Raw genomic sequence first — 19,474 nt, forward strand, 5'->3', positions numbered from 1 at the left:
CGGGCAAGTGACAAATCCGTCTACCGTCCTGAGTGTCTTTCACTCCGGCCCCCGGGCCATTAAGCAGTCCTCATTGTCAAGCTTTGCTGTATTAATTTCACTGCCATTTTTTTATTTATTATTATTATATTTAATTTAATAGCATGTTAGAGCTGCTCCATTGCAATAACTGAGTAATTGTATTAATGCATGGAATCACACGCATACAAAAAAAAATAAAAATTGTGTTTATTTATCATCTGAAACATGTTGTGACTTGCATAAAGAGAGGCATAAAGCATATTTCACTTTCACTTCAAATAAAGTTGTGTATGCTTGCCTATTAAAATAAATGTTTTTAATGTATGCCCCTATAATTTCTGTTTTATATTTTTGATATAGTTTTAATCCAAATGATGATAAATACAAACAAACTACAAACTGAATATATGAACATTCAACTGTTTGTGCTCACCCTTACAATTATATAGCAACTTAATTGCTGTCAATGTGTGTTCCTGGCAAATATCCCCTACAGATTTAATTTACCTGATTACAAGAAAGTGTTTTTAATCAAAACCGAATGCACCATTGATTAAAGATTAAATAACGTTGACAGTAACTAGCTGTTTTCCAGGCTATGGGTGTTTCCACATTGAAAAAAGATACGTAGTTAATGGTTTGTGTATGTTAGCATTAGTTCTCACTGTGTCTGAAACAGACTCGTGACTGGTGCAGGCAACAAACAGCATTTATTCATTTAGCAGATACAAGATTTTAAACAAAAATATCTATATACAAGAATAATATAAATGTATTAATCCAAACCAGAGCACAAGCTCTATCATAAGTATAATTTACTACTATTTTCATCATTCTATTTTTCTTTGAGGATTGCAATTGACAAGTTACAATGTAAATAATTACTTTTCTCATTCAAAATTAACTAGGCTTTTTAAATATCCAATACAGCAATTTAAGTGCTCAAACACATTTAAAACCAAGCAAGTCAATGTCTGCATGATATGCACATTACATAAAAAAGAAAAAGAAAAAGACATATGCATGACATCACTTCAATTATAATGAAAAACTGTCATTACAAATATTTTCTTGCACACACATGCACTCATCACAGATTGTCATAAACCTAATGCTTCTCTTCTGATAAACTGATGCTTCCAGAGATTAAAAAAAAAACTTTTATGAAAGGATAAAAACATTTCTGTCTTCAGTTCACATAGTTTTAACTGTTTTCTTAAGGCACAGAGAAACATTTCAGCTTCTGCTGAAACTGCCGCTGACTGCTCAATAACTCGTTCAGTGAAACTAAATTATTGTTTTACAAGCAGCTCAGTAATTTTTCTTAATGACAGGATCAAGATGTGTATAAAACAACAATCCAGTGGTAATATTAATTTGGTGAGATATTGTGACTGACAGATGCGTATTCACAGTGTGTCTCCTCTTTACTGAATCTGACTGTAGCTTCACTGAGAGACTCTTCTTGCTTCTGGAAACTGACAGCAGCGTACAGGAGCCCATCAGAGGGGATTGTGGGTAACTGAACTGTGGAGTAAAGTGGATTCTGTGAATCAGAGGGGATTGTGGGTAACTGAACTGTGGAGTAAAGTGGATTCTGTGAATCAGAGGGGATTGTGGGTGACCGAACTGTTGAATAGAGATTAGTTGATTCAGGATCTAAGCCTAGACTCTCTTCTTGAGCCTGCAAGAAGTAAAATCCCACAATCATGAACCCTTAATTGAAAGGTGCAGTATTCATACAAACATCTCACATGTTTAAACACAGATCAGTTCTGACACTCACAGTTTCATGATCTCCTGCCTCTCTTCTTTCTGATGAGATGATGCCTGTGCGTGAAGGAGAAAGAAAATGGAGATGATTTTAACTGTGTAATTCTGACCAGCAGAGGGTGACAAACTCTGGTTTATTAAATGGTCAGTAGTGTGTTTCTATCTCTCACCGTGTTTGCTGCAGAGTTTTATTTTGAACAACAGGAACACTAAACCCACAGCCAGCAGGATCAAACCCACAGAAACCACAGCTGTCACAGGAAAGCCTGAAATCACACATTGATTTATTTTATTATTATTATTATTATTATTATTATTAAAAGCTACATTTAAATGACATTAAAAACTGCCAGAAGGTGTAGGGGCAAATCATTGTCTTAGTGAGTCATTGAATGGTTTAGTCAAATTATTATTATTATTGGCTAAATTATTTAGGGACTAAGCAAGTGAAACTAATTCAACTCAAATTGTGAAATTTGTGTATTAAATTCAATGCACACAGACTGAAGTAGTTTAAGTCTTTGGTTCTTTTAACTGTGATGATTTTGAGTCACATTCAACTAAACCCCACCAATTCACAATCTCAACAAATCAGAATACTTATATAAAATAAAATAAAAATAAAAACATTTTCAGTCAATTGTTGGCCTTCTGGGTCTCATTTTGCTTTAATTACTACCTCAGTTCGGCGTGGCATGGAGGCAGGGCCGTAGCTGGGGTTATCAGGGCCCCGGTGCAGGTTGTACCAGTGGGCCATGTTTGAAAGTGTTTAATTTGTATGTTCATTCTCTTTAATTGTTTGTGCTATTTACGCAGTGTTTGCATTGTTTTTCAAGCTTGTAAGTGTTAAAGTTTATTTGCTCTAGTTTAGAAAATGGTAATAAAATCTGACAAATTAATCTTAATATCATCCTAATATCAGATAACTTTGATAGAAAGATATGTAATGGATTGCAATCAAACGGAAACTTCAAACAACTGTCAATACTTTGTTGACCAATTACCAAGCAATGATTAATTTTGTCCGGTCTGTGGTGTGAAAAGGTTACATTAGCATTTCTGAAAAAAAAAAAACACGTAAGCAAAACATGGTGAGGTCAAAGTGTTGTCTTTGGTCCCAAAAATAATTTATTTATTGTAGAAATTTCACTAATCCACTTTATGAAAGTTTATTTGGGTATAATATGCCACAGTTCACTTACATACGCACTTACATAAATTCATTATAGTGTTCTGCACGTACTAGTAATAAAAAAAGAAGAAGAATAAAAAAAACAATATAAAAATGATATCTGGTGTCTGACTAATTGTTGGTTTGACTATGCATTAATTCTTGTTAAAACTACAAAGTAATTCAGTCGAGAGCAGGGAGTGATTTTCTTTCTTTCATTTTCTTGGATTAACATTACAGCAGCTAGTAGCTAAATTAGGCGTGGTCACTTTAAGAGACGATGTATCCATCCAATATAATACACATCCCATTTTTTCTCAACTGTTTACTTTCACTTTAGACAACCGATAGTTTTTTCAAACATACTTTTCAATACGAGTATTTTGACATATTTTTACGTATTTGTTGTACAAAAAAAAAAAAAAAAGTGTTTTGCCCACCTCTATCAGCGTGAGCCCTGAACACCGAACACTGTGGCTGCTGGATTGGGCTCTTTTCTGTTAGTTTAAACTGCGATTTTTATTTACTCGATCAGGTGCAGGAGGAACTTCGAGGAGAACTTCACCAAGGAGAGCTTCAGTGTTGCTGTCCGCGAGACGCGGCTCTCTCTCCGCGTGCGTAATGAACTCAGCGAGCGAGTAACCAGCTACTCAGTTGAGCTTTTCCTCGTCTTGTATTTAAATGCTTTAAACGCTTTTGAATGTTTAAATTGGACAGGCTTAAAAACACGTGAAAATTATAAGCTTTCGAGACGACACACAGCAGTGGCCTGTCAACTGTCCTGAGCGTCTTTTTAGACTGGCTTCAGCCAGACGGTTGAGATCGCCGGGGGCCCCCCACTAGCGACGGCCCTGGATGGAGGTGATCAGTTTGTGGCCCTGCTGAGGTGGAAGCCCAGGTTATTTTGACAGTGGCCTTCAGCTCATCTGCATTGTTTGGTCTCTTGTTTCTCATCGTCCTCCTGACAATAGCCCATAGATTCTCTCTGGGGTTCAGGTCTAATGAGTTTGCTGGCCAGTCAAGCACACCAACACCATGGTCATTTTACCAACTATTGGTGCTTTTGGCAGTGTGGGCAGGTGCCAAATCCTGCTGGAAAATGAAATCAGCATCTTCAGAAAGCTGGTGAGCAGAAGGAAGCATGAAGTGCTCCAAGATTCTTGGTAAATGGGTGCAGTGACTTTGGTTTTCAAAAAAACTCAATGGACCAACACCAGCAGATTACATTGCACCCCAAATCATAACAGACTGTGGAAACTTAACACTGGACTTTAAGCAACTTGGACTACGAGCTTCTCCAGCCTTACTCCAGACTCTAGGACCTTGGTTTCTGGTGCATCGAAATTCTAGTGTAAACTTGCTACGTGCTCAAAAGAGCCTTAAAAGACCTCTGTAGCCATATAAGAGACAGAGATAGATAATGCATGCAGCACCTCTCAGTTTGTTCCAGAATGTCTGTATCTTGAGCTATTTACGATTCTGTTATGTCTGGGTTTTTAATGAGAAACACATTCTCTGGATGTATCTCTGTATTCAACTGAGCCATTCACTTTAAAGCTAAAAGTTATAAATATTGACAATCATAGGGCAGTCTGACCTTCCAAAATGTGGAAGTGAAACAGAACTGCAAGGCTCATTTGGTATTTTTGGATAGATAGGAGACATATGACCAATACTTCATAAATATTTGAGACATGACTTCATTTTTGATCACAAGACTCTTTGTTTTGAAAGGACTACATAAGGAGGTGCAGACCCCTTCCTTTCTCAGTCTCTACCTAACTGAACTTGGGTTTCTCATCTTTACTTTATCTTTTATTTCGGGCTCACTTGAATACTTTGAACTCTTACAGGTTATTCAACTCAGATACTTTGAATTTTAATACTTTGACTTTTGATATACAAGTATTCTTATATACTTTATATTATTATTTTAAAATATATATTTAACAGTTTGAGTACTTTTCAAATATTATAATCATTTTACTAATCTTAGTTGGCCAAATCCATAATATATGGATTGCTTTTAAAACTATATTAATTTTGGAATTGTATTTTCTATATTTGAAGCTGGTTTTAATACTTAATAATCTGTTTGCAAGTTATGAGTTGTATTTTCATTTTCTATATTCTCTGACTAAATTTGCATATTAATATACCACCACACCATCTGACTTGGATTGAAATAGTTTTTTGCATCAGTTTCCAAATGAAATACGAAACTTGCTCTCATCTGAAAAGAGGACTTTGCACCACTGGGCAACAGTCCAGTTCATCTTCTTCTTATCCCAGGTAAGACACCTCTGACATTGTCTGTGGTTCAGTAAATCTCTTGACACGTCTGTGTGTGGTGTCTCTTGATGCCTCGAACCCTGCCTCAGTCCATTGCTTGTGAAGTTCACTCAAATTCTTGAATCGATCAATGACAATCCTCATAAGGCTGCGGTTTTCTCGGTTGGTTGTGCATCTTTTTCTTCCACACATTTTCCTTCCACTCAACTTTCTGTTAACATGCTTGGATACAGCACTCTGTGAACAGCAGCTTTGGGCAATGAATGTCTGTGGCTTACCCTCCTTGTGAAGGGTGTCAATGATTGTCTTCTGGACAACTGTCAGATCAGCTGTCTTCCCTATGATTGTGTAGCCTAGTGAACCAAACTGAGAGACCATTTTGAAGATGTGATATGATATGAACATGTGAATCCTCATGTTCTGTTGTGTTTTTTGCACATGTAAAATAAATCCCAGAAAACAATTTTTAGTATTTTTAATGGATGACAGAAATATATCCTTTCTAATTTAATTAAATTCTAATTTAAAATACTCTTGTTGTTTAATGGTTAATAATCAGTTAATGAGTGTTGGTTAGGAAATATAACCAAAATGAACATCACTACCCTTAGCAAAAAGTAGTATAATTCAAGTTTATTTTATTAAGTTTACTTAAGTAAAGTTCAAGTATACTTTTAAGGATACAAAGTGTTCTAGTAGTATACTTGTAAGTGTACTGTTTCAATACTCCTTGGGACTAAATCGGCCCACTTTCTAGTATATAAAATATACTTTTAAATATACTTTAAGTATAACAGTAGCAAACTTTGAGTACACAACTAGTTTACCTCTATGTTTGTAGTTTGTACTGCAATTATAATAAAAGTGAACTTGATTTGTTGATAGTTTACTAATTAAATACTTTGTACACTTATACTGCAAGTATAAAACAAAAACAACATAAAAAAACGGTGAAATGCATGGAAGTACACGTATTACCTGCTTCACTTATTACTAACCAGTTTGACTTTATTTCTGTCAGGCGTCTACAGAAGTTCTTTTTGAGAATTAACAGAGGTTTAGATGTTGATGTTTTATTTGAAAATGTTTGGTCACCATTATTGTGATCAGTGTTTATCAGCTTTAATTGGGTAGTTTGACTCTTGGCTTAGTAAGTTTGTGGTTCCTGTAATAGTGTTTACCAAAACACATAATGTGTTATAAAAGGAGCCATAAACAAAGATAAGGTGGTATAGTTTTTATCATCATGAAGAAAAACTGAGGAAAATTATTTTTATTGTCATTGACCCAAAGTGGTTATTTATTACTAATGAACAATATTCAAAAGACAATACTTTCTTCCCTCAGATCAGAAATTCAGAATTTTTATTTTTAAATACATTTTGATAGAAAAAGCTTTCAAGACACATAGACATCAATAATCAGTAAATGAATCTCAACAATGGTGACATGCTTCATGCAGCAATGCATGCTGGGGGCCACCATAATACAAAACGCATGGCTCGCAACATGCATTGCTGCATGAAGCATGTCACCATTGTTGAGATTCATACGTTGATTGTTGATGTCTGTGTGTGCCACCGTAGGTTAAGTTTTTTGAGCTCATATTTGTTAAAAGATTTTAACTGATTGTTATAGTACTGCTGGATATCATGTGGCAGAAACACAGGGTTTGTAATGTGAATGTACTAATGGAACAACATAATTGTTAGATTAAAAAACATCAGCGAATCAGGTTATTTCATGATTATTATAAACCCATTAACAGGTAACAGCAATCACTTGATCTCATGTCTCTGTAGCTTTCTTTGATGCTGCAAATGTGCTCAACAAACAAACTGTCACATCAGCCACAATAGCCAAAATGTAATAAGTGTTAAGAGCCCAACTAATGGAAACACTAATCACTGTTATGGTGTTTAACTGTTATGCTGTTATGGAAATTAAACACATTAGAGTTAAACCCCTGTTAATTTTCAATAAGAGCTTTTGTAGACATCTGACAGAAATAAAGTATGTCTGATTAGTAATAAGTGAAGCTGGTAATGCTTTTTCTGGAGTCGTTTATTCCTCCTCTGCTGAGATATTGAGATATTTAATGTGCTGCCATGCATTTCACCCTTTGTTGCAGTGTGGTGCTTATTCCAACCAAAATTCAACGTCTGTCTGATGTCGGAGTTTGACGTCAAACAAAGTTGGGTTTAGACGTCAACCCGACTTTAATTTTCAACCAAAATATGACGTCTGACTGACGTTGGATTAGTTGGAGTCCAACGTCTTCCTGACGTCACATTGATGTACTGTGCCTGCTGGGTGGTGTTTCTTTTTTATTTCTTCACTTGTGTATTTCTGAAAATTTTGTACAGAAGATGCATACTAGCACCCTCTAACATAAAACAATGAAAACACAGATTCTAGGAGTATAGCTCAAATATATTTAGACTTTTTGTAAGTATAAGTGAAGTATACTTAAACGTAATTTTAAGTATATTTCTGAGAAGTACATAAAGAGCATTTCTGAGAAGTACATAAAAAGTAAACTAAAAGTATACTTTTCTATTTTTGTTTTAAAAGAAGTATACTAATGGCACACTTGAATAAACTTCTTTTTCGTAAGGGTAACATCCCACGAGTTTAAGCTTCTGATGTGGGGTTTTCTGAGAGCACACATCTGAAGCACATGGACAGAAAACTGCCATCACAGCATGTGAGTACTAAACTAAGTTCACATTCACACTCAAGTTGTTTATGTTAAAAACACAAAGGTTACAAAAACATACATTATGTCTGTGAAGTTAAACAGCTGGGAAATAAATCACAGGTTATTTAAGATCTGTGTGGCAGCAGAAATATACAGTAAATACCCAATACAGGTCCGTATCATAGATTTGTGATTTTGGGGGGGCTATTTTATTTTTTATTTTTTTGCCTTTTTGCTTTAAGCTCCTGTTAATTTCTGACCCCGAGGAGGGGATGCGAGAGGCCCTTCTTTTGCAAGGCCCATTTTAAAGTTAAACAGGTAAAACATTCTGCTTCTGGATGGTTGCTTCCTGTTTGTGGTTTAAAACTGGTGTAAAAATGACTCTGTTCATCACACATCAGATGGAAGCTGCAGACTTTACACAGCATCCTGCTTTAAAGGGACAGCCCACCAAGAAATGACCACAATGAGAGAAGATCACATTTTGTGATGGTCATCATTTACTGAGGCTCATGTTGCTTAAATTCTGTACTTAAATCTGTACTCTGAGTTTATTTTCACAAAATATATTTTGACAAATGTTTGTAATCAAACAGTCACCCAATTGACTTTCACTGCACTGAATTATAAAACACACATGCACAATTTCATCTTTTGTGCTCATCTGAAGAAAAAAGTAATATTTTTTTGAGCAATGTGTTCTGCTGCTCAGTATTGGCAAGTTACAAAGTAGGTTTTAATTAAAAAAAAAAAAAAAAAAATATATATATATATATATATATATATATATATATATATATATATATATATATATATATATATATATATATATATAAGTCATTAATTACATTGATTACATATTTGGTCACACTATCCCTTTAATGAAAGAGTTTTTTACCTCCGGTCACGTGTAGCTGAACTTCAGTGATTATGAAGGACCCAGAGCTCTCCTCTGCACACCAGTATTTCCCAGAATCCTCTGCTCTCAGATCGCTGATCTTCACAGTAAAGGTTTCTTCAGTCAGAGAGAATCTGCTGTTATCTGATGAAACATGAACTCCGTCTCTGAAGCAGATATTGGGCTGATCTCCTCTGCAGAAAAACCTCTGTGTTTGATTCCTGATGTGTTTACAGCTGATGGACACTGATCCTCCGACAGACGCTTCATGAGCGACCGCTGAAGAAAACAACATTAAATATGATGAGTCTGAGAACAGAATGAGCAGAAACATTGAGATTCATCCTCACCGTCCTTCCTGATGATCATGAGCTCAATGGGAAGATTAAACACATCTTTCACTGCACACCAGTATTTCCCAGCATCCTCTGCTCTCAGCTCAGTCATGGTCACAGTGAAGAGATTGAGTTCAGTGTCGTCCTTTACTGAAATCCTTGGGTTTTTAACATGATCTTCATCTGAATAAATGATAATTTGAGCATCTTCAGTGAAACACTTTCCTTTACACAGATACTTTACTACTTTACTCAAACACATTCCTCTGCGCAGACACATTCCTGTTGAGTGTTTTTCATCATAAGGGCATTGGATCTGGACTGAATCTCCTTCACGTCCGATCACTGGAGGCACTGATAGTCAAAGAGAACAGAGATGTATTTATTCACTGTGAAATACATGCATCTATGACTGAACGGCATGGTTTGTGGTGTCTGTACATACTGGTTAAAGTCAGTTGATGTTTATTGGTGAGAGAAACAGAAGTCAGATGCTGGTGTCTGGTTTCTGCTCCACACCAGTAAACTCCAGCATCTCTCAGGCTCACATTACTGATGCTCGCTGTAAAAACTCCTGCTGTACTGTCAGAAAACTCAAAGCGCTGCTTCTCTGATGAACTGATGCTCTGACAGATCTTCTGCTCGTTCTCTTTACAGATGTGTTTGATGGACTGCTGTTTCTCAGGGGAATTACAGCTGAGTTTCACACTTTCACCAATAACAGCAGCTGATTCACTTGATTCATCTAAATGATCAACTATACACACACACACAAAAAAACAAAAACAATGAAAAATATATCAGTAATTTAATATTAAATAAAACAAATCTTTCCCCTCTTTTTAACTGCTAGAAAGTGTTCAGAAACAAAAACATGCTTGATGCAAAGTTGTGTAAAATAATAAAATAGATTGTGAAAAACAATGATGAAACAGACTGATGTATGTGCACAATTAAGAAGTGGACATTTATCAAGATAAATCAGCCCACGTCACATATGTTAAATAAAACGTAAAAAAAAAAAAAAAAAAAAGTAATACAAACGTTTTCGAGAAATAAGTAATTTGTACTAACTGGTAAGGTAAAAATACATTATGTAGTTGTGTGTACACATTATGAGTTCAACTTCCATTTCCAAACATACACAAATTTCAAATCCACTGGCTCAGTTAACATTTATAGTATAGTAATAATAGCAGTGTACATCTTATTTTCATTTGAAGTGATATAATAAATCATGTAAACACATAGAAGGTAATATTTGGATTTCTCCGGTTCTCTACACTGACGTTTAGAATAACCGAAGTATCTATGCACACACTCGCAAGACCGGAAATCCAAGATGGCGGAGATATGCAACTACCCCATAAGGCTTTCTTAAACCCGCAGCCGCCCGCTTCTGCAGAGTTTACAGTATCTCAGAGCTTGTGAAAAATGTACACAAATAGGTATCCAGACTAAATATTCATTCAAGTTATCCATAATAACCGATTTAAACATGATTGCATTTAAATAATATGAAATAATCAATGCTAAACCAAAGCACCAAACATGGCAAAAAACATTGGGTATTTTTTTTTAATTAACATTAAAAAAAACTTAACCGTTAAGTAACTAGCAGCACCTCAGTTTTTAAACGCAGGCTAGGCCTACTGCAAACAATTAACTAGGAAATAAATTTACCATTAAATAAATAAATAGGGAGAACTTTGAAAATACGCTAGATATAATTTTAACAAAATAAATCCAAAACTAAAAAAAAAAAAAAAAAAAAAAAATAATAGAATGCTTTTTTAAAAAGCTTGCTTAACAGGCTATTGCAAAAAAAATAAACAGGAACCCAAACCCAATGCAGCCTTTTAGACCCAGTCTAGCAACACAAACAACTAATTGCTTGGTTTCGGTTTTATCCTAATCAAGATCTGCCAAATACACTGAAAAAAGTAATAAGTAAATTTACTTAATTTTTATTTGGCAAGTTTTTGCACAAGCATTTTTCAAGTAAATTTAACACATTTGGAAATTAAGTAAATCTACTTAACTAAGTTAAGTAAAACAATATAAAATAATAATAAGTACATTTTATTGAGTAAAATTTAATTAAATAATATTAAATTAATGCATTTAGCAGACACTTTTATCCAAAGCAACTTACAGTGCACTCAGGCTAACAATTTTCACCTATCATGTGTTTCCCAGGGAATTGAACCCCCAACCTTGCACTTGCTAATGCAATGTTCTACCACTGAGCTACAGGAACACTTCAAGATCTTGTGAAAAATAAGTGAAAATTTCACTTACTTACTTTTTTATTTTGGAAAAGTTTTTACACTAACAAAAAACCCGAAACAGATATTCTAGAAAGTTCTAAATGTAAAATAACAGTTTTATCAACTGAGGGTAAATAAGTCTCTCACTTCTGTCCCTTTAAACCAGTTTACAGCAAAGACAGCACGAAGGACTGGATGCACATGATAAATATTCTGCAATTAAGAAAACAGACAAAAGAAATAGCACTGTAAAACCCGATAAGTAAACTTTACTCAAACCGTTTGAGTAAATAGATTGCCTTGATTTAAACCATGTAAGTTTTAAAACTTTGCAATTAAGTAATTAAGTGATTAACTAAGTGCTGATTGAGAATTAGTGATGAACAGCTGCTGTTAACAAACAGAATCACTGAAGAAAAGAGAAACACAAGAACTACTACAACTGACTTCAGACACAGACTTAGATGAAATCAACTGAAATAAAATACATGAAATCTCTCAAGATCTGATTAAACAACCCCACAAACAGCATCACCAGCTCCACTTATTAATAACCAGACTGACTTTATTTCTGTCAGACGTCTACAGAAGATCTTATTGAGGATGAACTAAGGTTTAGATGTTGATTTATTGTTTCATTTGAAGTAACCATGTTAGAGATCAGTGTTTGCTTTAGTTGGGCTCTTGACCCTTGATTTCTGTCTTAGTCTTTTCTCTGGCTGTTATAACCGTGTGTTTCTAAAACACATTTGTTGTAACTCAAAAGCCCAGAAGAAAAGCCATCAGGTGTTAACCTGTGCCTAGGTGTAGGTTGTTATACTTTATATTGGTGATAATCATCAATTATTTATCTGTATGGTGCCTAATGAAGTAGGTGTTGTGTAATTAGAAGTGGTTCTAGTAAAAATGACACTAAGAGCCAGTGATTCTGTGATAATCAGTTAATATAGAAATGATTTTCTAAACATTTTTGTACACATACATTTTCTTCTATGCCAGTAATTGGTCAAACACAGACATCAATAATCAGAATATGAACCTCTACAATGGTGACGAAAAAAACATGCTGCAATGCATTCTGGGTACTATTGTAGTACAAAACTCATCCATGGCTCCCAGCATGCTCTGCAGCATTTTTTTTTATGGTCACCATTGTTGAGGTTCATATTCTGATTATTGATGTCTTTGTGTGACTGTTTTACACCGTAGAAGACCACACTGTTTGAAAAGTCATTCAGATTAACTGATTATCACAGAACCACTGGCTCTTAGAATCACTTTTACTAGAATCAATCAAATTACACAACACCTATTTCATCAGAGATTGGACACCGTACAGTTCAATAATTGATGATTATCATCACCAATATAAAGTATAACAACCTACACCTAGGTACAAGTTAACACCTGATGGCTTTTCTTCTGGGCTTTTGAGTTACAACAAATGTGTTTTAGAAACACACGGTTATAACAGCCAGAGAAAAGACTAAGACAGAAATCAAGGGTCAAGAGCCCAGCAAACACTGATCTCTAACATGGTTACTTCAAATGAAACAATAAATCAACATCTAAACCTTAGTTCATCCTCAATAAGATCTTCTGTAGACTTCTGACAGAAATAAAGTCAGTCTGGTTATTAATAAGTGGAGCTGGTGATGCTGTTTGTGGGGTTGTTTAATCAGATCTTGAGAGATTTCATGTATTTTATTTCAGTTGATTTCATCTAAGTCTGTGTCTGAAGTCAGTTGTAGTAGTTCTTGTGTTTCTCTTTTCCTCAGTGATTCTGTTTGTTAACAGCAGCTGTTCATCACTAATTCTCAATCAGCACTTAGTTAATCACTTAATTACTTAAATGCAAAGTTTTAAAACTTATATGGTTTAAATCAAGGCAATCTATTTACTCAAATGGTTTGAGTAAAGTTTACTTATCGGGTTTTACAGTGCTATTTCTTTTGTCTGTTTTCTTAACTGCAGAATATTTATCATGTGCATCCAGTCCTTCGTGCTGTCTTTGCTGTAAACTGGTTTAAAGGGACAGAAGTGAGAGACTTATTTACCCTCATTTGATAAAACTGTTATTTTACATTTAGAAATTTCTAGAATATCTGTTTCGGGTTTTTTGTTAGTGTAAAAACTTTTCCATAATAAAAAAGTAAGTAAGTGAAATTTTCACTTATTTTTCACCAGATCTTGAAGTGTTCCTGTAGCTCAGTGGTAGAACATTGCATTAGCAAGTGTAAGGTTGGGGGTTCGATTCCCCGGGAACACATGATAGGTGAAAATTGTTAGCCTGAGTGCACTGTAAGTTGCTTTGGATAAAAGTGTCTGCTAAATGCATTAATTTAATATTATTTAATTAAATTTTACTCAATAAAATGTACTTATTATTATATTATTTTTTTTACTTAACTTAGTTAAGTAGATTTACTTAATTTCCAAATGTGTTAAATTTACTTGAAAAATGCTTGTGCAAAAACTTGCCAAATAAAAATTAAGTAAATTTACTTATTACTTTTTTCAATGTACTGCTTTAATTTCACGTTAATGTAAATCTAGAGCAGTTCCATCATGGATAGAATACAAAAAGTCTTCAATACAAGCATTACAAAATATTGCATGTCAACTGTATTTCATGCAATATTTGTAACCTTCAGCCCACGAAAAAAAAACATGCATCCACCAGAAGCTGCAGGAGTCAAATGATCAGGGTTCGAGAGTAAGCAGACATGGCTGACAGATCCTGAGCTCATTGATAAATATTGTGTAAAATGTGCTCATCTTTACACTGAGTGCATGTGATCACAAAATCAAATGTGAAAGTGAACAGCGAGTGCTTATTCAAACGCCATTTCAATACCAGCAGCTCCCTGAGGGGTGAAAATTATATTCAATATTTTAATGTAATGTTCAGAAATTCAGTGTGAGCGGGGGATAGCGGGATCACCCTCGCAGGGCTCTAGCAGAAAGCTTATAATTAGTTTTTATCAGCATGATCTCACAATGATCTGAGCCAATATTGGTGAAAACCAGACAAACTGTCTAGGAACGGTTTGAAAAATAGGTTTTGGTAAATTAAAAATGTCAGAAAGTTAATTAATATTTTTATTTATCTCAATGCAATCAGACAGTTCTTGGTGCTAGATGGATTGAGTTACAGACTCCAGATTGACTGGTTAATGTTGAGACTGTCCTTTATCTGTGACAAATTTCACATCTTCTCCGCAGGCAGCTCTGCCAGAGTCTCGTAAGCCAAACAAGAACAAGAACACTAACAATGACAATAGCTGCCAACACCGCTTGAAATAATAATAATAAAAATACCTTGATTAATCTTCAGTCTGATCTTCATGAACAGATGATCGTCAGCAGTTTTCACTCCACATCTGTACGTTCCTTCATCAGCTGCAGTTAAATCACTGATAAAAACCTTCAAAACTCCTGAACTCCTATCATCATACACGAGCGCTTTATCAAGACGGATCCACTGATTCTGTTTAACAGAGATCTCTTTTGATGAATTTATTTTGATGAATTTCTGGTTTTCTTTGAATTCTTCTGGAAATTCACACTTGATGAAGACTGATTTACTGATGTAGGCCTCAACCTGGACAGAAGATATCTGACCTGCAAGACAAGATTTATTACATTATAAACAGTCAGGAGATATTTACATTTCTTATTTAGAGTTTTTCTTTTATCTTATTATTATTAAAATGAATCTAAACTCACGATGAACTTTCAGCTCAATCTCTTTAATGAAGGTTATGTGAGTAATTGATGTTTTTGAAGGTGGTGTATCTCCTCCGTCTCTCTCCACTCCACATAAATAAACTCCACGCTCCTCTTCAGAAATGTCTCTGATGGTCACAGTAAAGTGATTTCTCTGATTGTCAGACAGGATGAACTTCTCTTCAGATGATTGTGATGATTGAGAGCTGTTCAGCACAAACACAGGATCTCCATTCACTCTGTACAAGACTTTGGTGTGTGTTTCAAACTTGGGATCATATTCACAGCTGAAAGTGATTGTTTGACCTTTATATGCAGATCGGATAACAGACGTCCCACAAGAAGAAGAGTCTGAAAATAATTTAAATAAATCATTGTGACATGCACAGAAATATTAAAATATTACTATTATTATTAAAGGTGCACTACAGAGAACTTCAGTCTCTCTATCTCCATCTCTGTGTGACAGATACAGTGTCATGTTGCTTGCAGTTCATTTTTAAGACTCTTGTTTTTAGGTATATTTATGGTTCCTTGTGATCAGAGCAGATCTGACATTCTTCATTAAAATGTATTGACAGAAAAATTTACATCCTGCAAGACATATATCCAGAAAATCATCCGGGTCCGTGATCACAAAACATTTCATCTTACCACTAAGAGTTCTCCTAAATAGCAGTAAAAGTTTTTAGCTAAGAATTTTCTCTTAAAACCTATTCACAAAGCTGCTGAGACAAACTTTTACTAAGGAATAGAGAGAAGACTTAAACTAAGAGTTAGGGGGCGGGGCTGAGCTCGTTGCTATGGATAATGTCAGCATACTTACTATGCACACAGTGATTGGCTGATAGTGTCTGTCAGAGATTTATTCATAGAAATATTGTAGAGCACAATATTATGTTGCCATATTCAAACAGAGGCTTTAAACTAAAAAACATTAATTGCCACATTCAAATAAAGATTTTAAAATGCAGGCTAAGTGTCACTAATTAAACAAAGAGGCTATGTATTCAGCTAACTGTCAGTCTCTTATATGTATGCTTCTCATAAACAATTAGTCAATATGCATTAGGGCTGCCCTCGACTAAAGCATTTTAAGCATTAGTCGACTATTAGTCATACTTTTAATAATAAATCATATAAATAATAATAATGAGCCTTTGATTGCCACAGCGCACCGGCAATTATAATAATTATGAATGTGCTAGGGAAAAACAGAAAGTGTACTGCATTAACGTTTTAATTTATTGCTACACTAGTGATTTCTGTTTTGGGTTTAAGAGATGAAGTCTGCGACACTGACTCATCTCCACAGCACCTGTATGCATGTTTCATATGGATTACATAATTTGAGAATATTTGTTTTCTGTTTGAAGTAGTTAATTTAAAAAAAGCAAGCATCCAGTTTTGAAGTGAGGCGCTCAAGTTCACAGAGTCTGAGACGGCTGAAAGTGCATCAAGTTTGCTTTAATTATTTTACAAAAGAGCTAAATTTAATCGCTATTCTGAGTTCGCACAAATAAACCTAGAGGCTTTACAGAGACAAAAGATGCATTACTCTTATCTGTATGACCAAAAATGAGGAAGTATTTAAGATCAAATGAGCCCAAGAGCACCTCTGTTCAGCTTCACACTCCACACAAACATGCAAACTTTTTTGTAGGATAACATTAGATTGAGCTGCCATGTAATACCAGCTAGAATTTTTTTTATGCTAAAAATGTTCTAAGAACATTACCATGGATTGTTCTCACAATGTTTTTAGCAGGTATGTTTTTACAAAAAGTAATGTAACTGAACACTTAAGTCTGTAGGAATGACATGAATGATGTAAAGCTGACTTTCTCCCAATATAATCTGACTCAAAAGTTCAAATTCTGAATCATTATTGTAAGATTACTGTTGTGAATCATGACTTGTGTACTTGCACAGTCACAGTAAAACAGTCTTCTGTAGTGCACCTTTAAATAGTGCTATGGTAAAAATAATTACTGTAGAAAGTTAAAAAGTTTCATACATACTTTTGTTCACCTTTAACTCAACATCATGACTCCATTCCTGATTGTTTCCACATGTGTATTTTCCAGCATCCTCTTTGCTGAGCTTCCTGATGAACACTGTGAAGAATCCTCTGTTTTCATCGTCATACAGAGCGAATCTCTCATTATTAACCCAGCGGTGCTCATTAATGCGGTGCCGAGTCTCAGTACTGATGACAGGTTTACAGTCTCTGTCTCTGTCTCTGCAGAAATACTTTCCTTTAAGCTGATTAGAAGACTCTCTGTGGTTCAGGTGTTTTGCGTTATGTTGCTCATCAGACTTATACATGCAGTTGAACATCACACTCCCTCCAGAGCAGCCGATCACTTTAAAACACAGAACCTGACCTGACGAACACAAGATCATTTGCTCTGGGTTATTATATAATCAACCTGGGAAATATCATATAAAACATTATTTGACCAGTTAAGAACTGACCTGAGATCAGACAGAGAGTGATGAAGATGATGGTGAAGGCCCTCATTCCTGATTGTCTTCAGTCTCACAGATATTGAGAGAAAAACCAAATCAGATCACAGTTCAGGGAGAGCAAGAGCTGATGAAATGTGGACCTTAATGTAAATTGTGATTAGAAGCACAAACCCATCAGTCTCTCTCACATTTCTGCTTCTGCTCTGAGGTTTCCACCCACATGCACTGCTGACAGAACTGATATGTGTTGAGATATGTGATAAAGACATGCAGAGAAACATGCTGTATAAACACAAGAAAGATGACATCCGTATTTTAATATCAAAACATATTTCAAACAGTTTCAAAACATCATCCTGCATTCATCACAAAAATCACAGAAAAGCAAACACTTGTTTCAGTGAGAGCATACAGTAGATGCACTGTGAAAATATTATGTTCACTGAATGATGCACTGAATGTTGTGCAATGGCCTGAAATTGATAGATGCACCGTGTGATCTAAGAGATCAGCAGCTCTTCTGGTACATCATCATTTCTATCTTTTACTATCTGTTTGTGGATCCCACATCCTTTGGCTTCTGCCTTTAGATAAAATCCCCCACAACCTCACAACCACAATCTTGAAACCCTTTGAGGGTTTGGTGCACTGCAGAAGTATTTCTGATGTTTATGATTGTGTCAGCATTTCATCTCATTGGTATCTGTTCAAGAAAAATGTGCAAAACCTTTCTCTCCCTGTCATGATGATAATATGAGTTTTATGGTCACCATTAAACTCCTGTCCACCGGTGAATATGTGTGGCTTCAGATTCATTAGCTGTTATTAATAAATGACTGAAATTACAAAATGCAGTAAATGGTAAAACTGTTTGTGGTACGTGTTTTTTATGAGGTGGCTAATAATTTGTACGACCTCACTCGTACGATTTTATACGATTTGTCTAAACCCCTGTGTTGGTTAGGTTTAGGGGAGGGGTTAGGTCTAGGTCATTGATATAAATTCATACCTCCTAAAATATGTATGAATTGCTGAGAGATCTGAGGGGTCTGAGAAACTTTTATTTCTACCAATCGTAATGGTTCTGAAAGGACATACCTGTAATCTGATGCTATAGTAACGAACACAGTTTAATCTGCATCGTGCTCTTATTTTAATGCAGTTGTTAAGATTGTGGTTATTTCAGCATACATATCTGCGTGTCTGTGAATAGAGTGCTTTATTAATAAATTGTTTACGGACTTTTTAAAACACAGTTTTAATGCATCAAGCCACGTACTTCCACGTTAAGCGTTTTAGAATATCTCAGTGATTCATTTGTGAATTCAGCTGGTCAAGAATATTAAACTTGCAACAGCTAACATCTCGTGATTCAATAAATCAGACATTGACTGGGTCCGAAATCACATACTCAATGAGTAGGTACTTAATTCCAATAAAGAGTTAAAAGAGTACGTACACTACAGCCAAATCTCGTTGAGTATGAATGTGATCAGCCATGTTCGCGTTATCATGTGACCTGTGACGTTATAACAAATGCATCAACTTCAGAGATCCCACCTAGAAATGTTTAATGTTCTAGGAACATTTTCAGCGGCTAGATTTATTTTAGTTCCCAGAATGGTCTGCTAAAAAAGTTAGGATAACATTCTCTAAAAACATTCTAAAAATGTTTATTGATAAAATTGTTACAACATTATTCTCTAACATTCTAATAAAGCTTCCCATCACACTAGATGTGGACTGACATTGCTCAGAAGTCAAATGTTGGTTGAAAGTGAAAACCCAACCTCTGTTTGGTGTCAAACTCTA

The 19,474-nt window shown here is 35.1% G+C and overlaps 1 protein-coding gene across 2 annotated transcripts; it reads right to left on the bottom strand.

Moving 5' to 3' along the window:
• Positions 1-1,312: 1,312 nt before the first annotated feature.
• On the bottom strand, positions 1,313-17,882 carry LOC113099749 (polymeric immunoglobulin receptor-like). 2 transcript variants are annotated; one of them, XM_026264694.1, is made up of 10 exons: positions 17,669-17,882; positions 17,212-17,577; positions 15,191-15,541; positions 14,783-15,085; positions 9,637-9,948; positions 9,266-9,545; positions 8,857-8,918; positions 1,965-2,060; positions 1,808-1,851; positions 1,313-1,705 (listed from the first exon to the last, which is right to left on the bottom strand). In XM_026264694.1, exons 1-10 carry the CDS (start codon positions 17,712-17,714, stop codon positions 1,394-1,396), a joined length of 2,172 nt encoding a protein of 723 aa, XP_026120479.1. In that variant the 5' UTR covers positions 17,715-17,882; the 3' UTR covers positions 1,313-1,393. The 2 variants fall into 2 exon arrangements, with proteins under 2 accessions (XP_026120479.1, XP_026120478.1); XM_026264693.1 differs by having other exon boundaries at positions 1,314-1,705; positions 8,857-9,135; positions 9,207-9,545; positions 17,669-17,880.
• Positions 17,883-19,474: the final 1,592 nt, after the last annotated feature.

Source organism: Carassius auratus, unplaced genomic scaffold (genome assembly GCF_003368295.1).
Source record: "Carassius auratus strain Wakin unplaced genomic scaffold, ASM336829v1 scaf_tig00217029, whole genome shotgun sequence".
NCBI classification, from domain to species: Eukaryota; Metazoa; Chordata; class Actinopteri; order Cypriniformes; family Cyprinidae; genus Carassius; species Carassius auratus.

Excerpts from the sequence above, each read along its gene's own strand:
- LOC113099749 (XM_026264693.1), bottom strand. The coding sequence starts at position 17,714 with ATGAGGGCCTTCACCATCATCTTCATCACTCTCTGTCTGATCTCAG. Across the intron at positions 17,578-17,668 it reads CACTCTCTGTCTGATCTCAG|GTCAGGTTCTGTGTTTTAAA; the intron begins GTCAGTTCTTAA and ends TGTGTTCGTCAG. Across the intron at positions 9,949-14,782 it reads CAGACTGAAGATTAATCAAG|TTGATCATTTAGATGAATCA; the intron begins GTATTTTTATTA and ends GTGTGTGTATAG.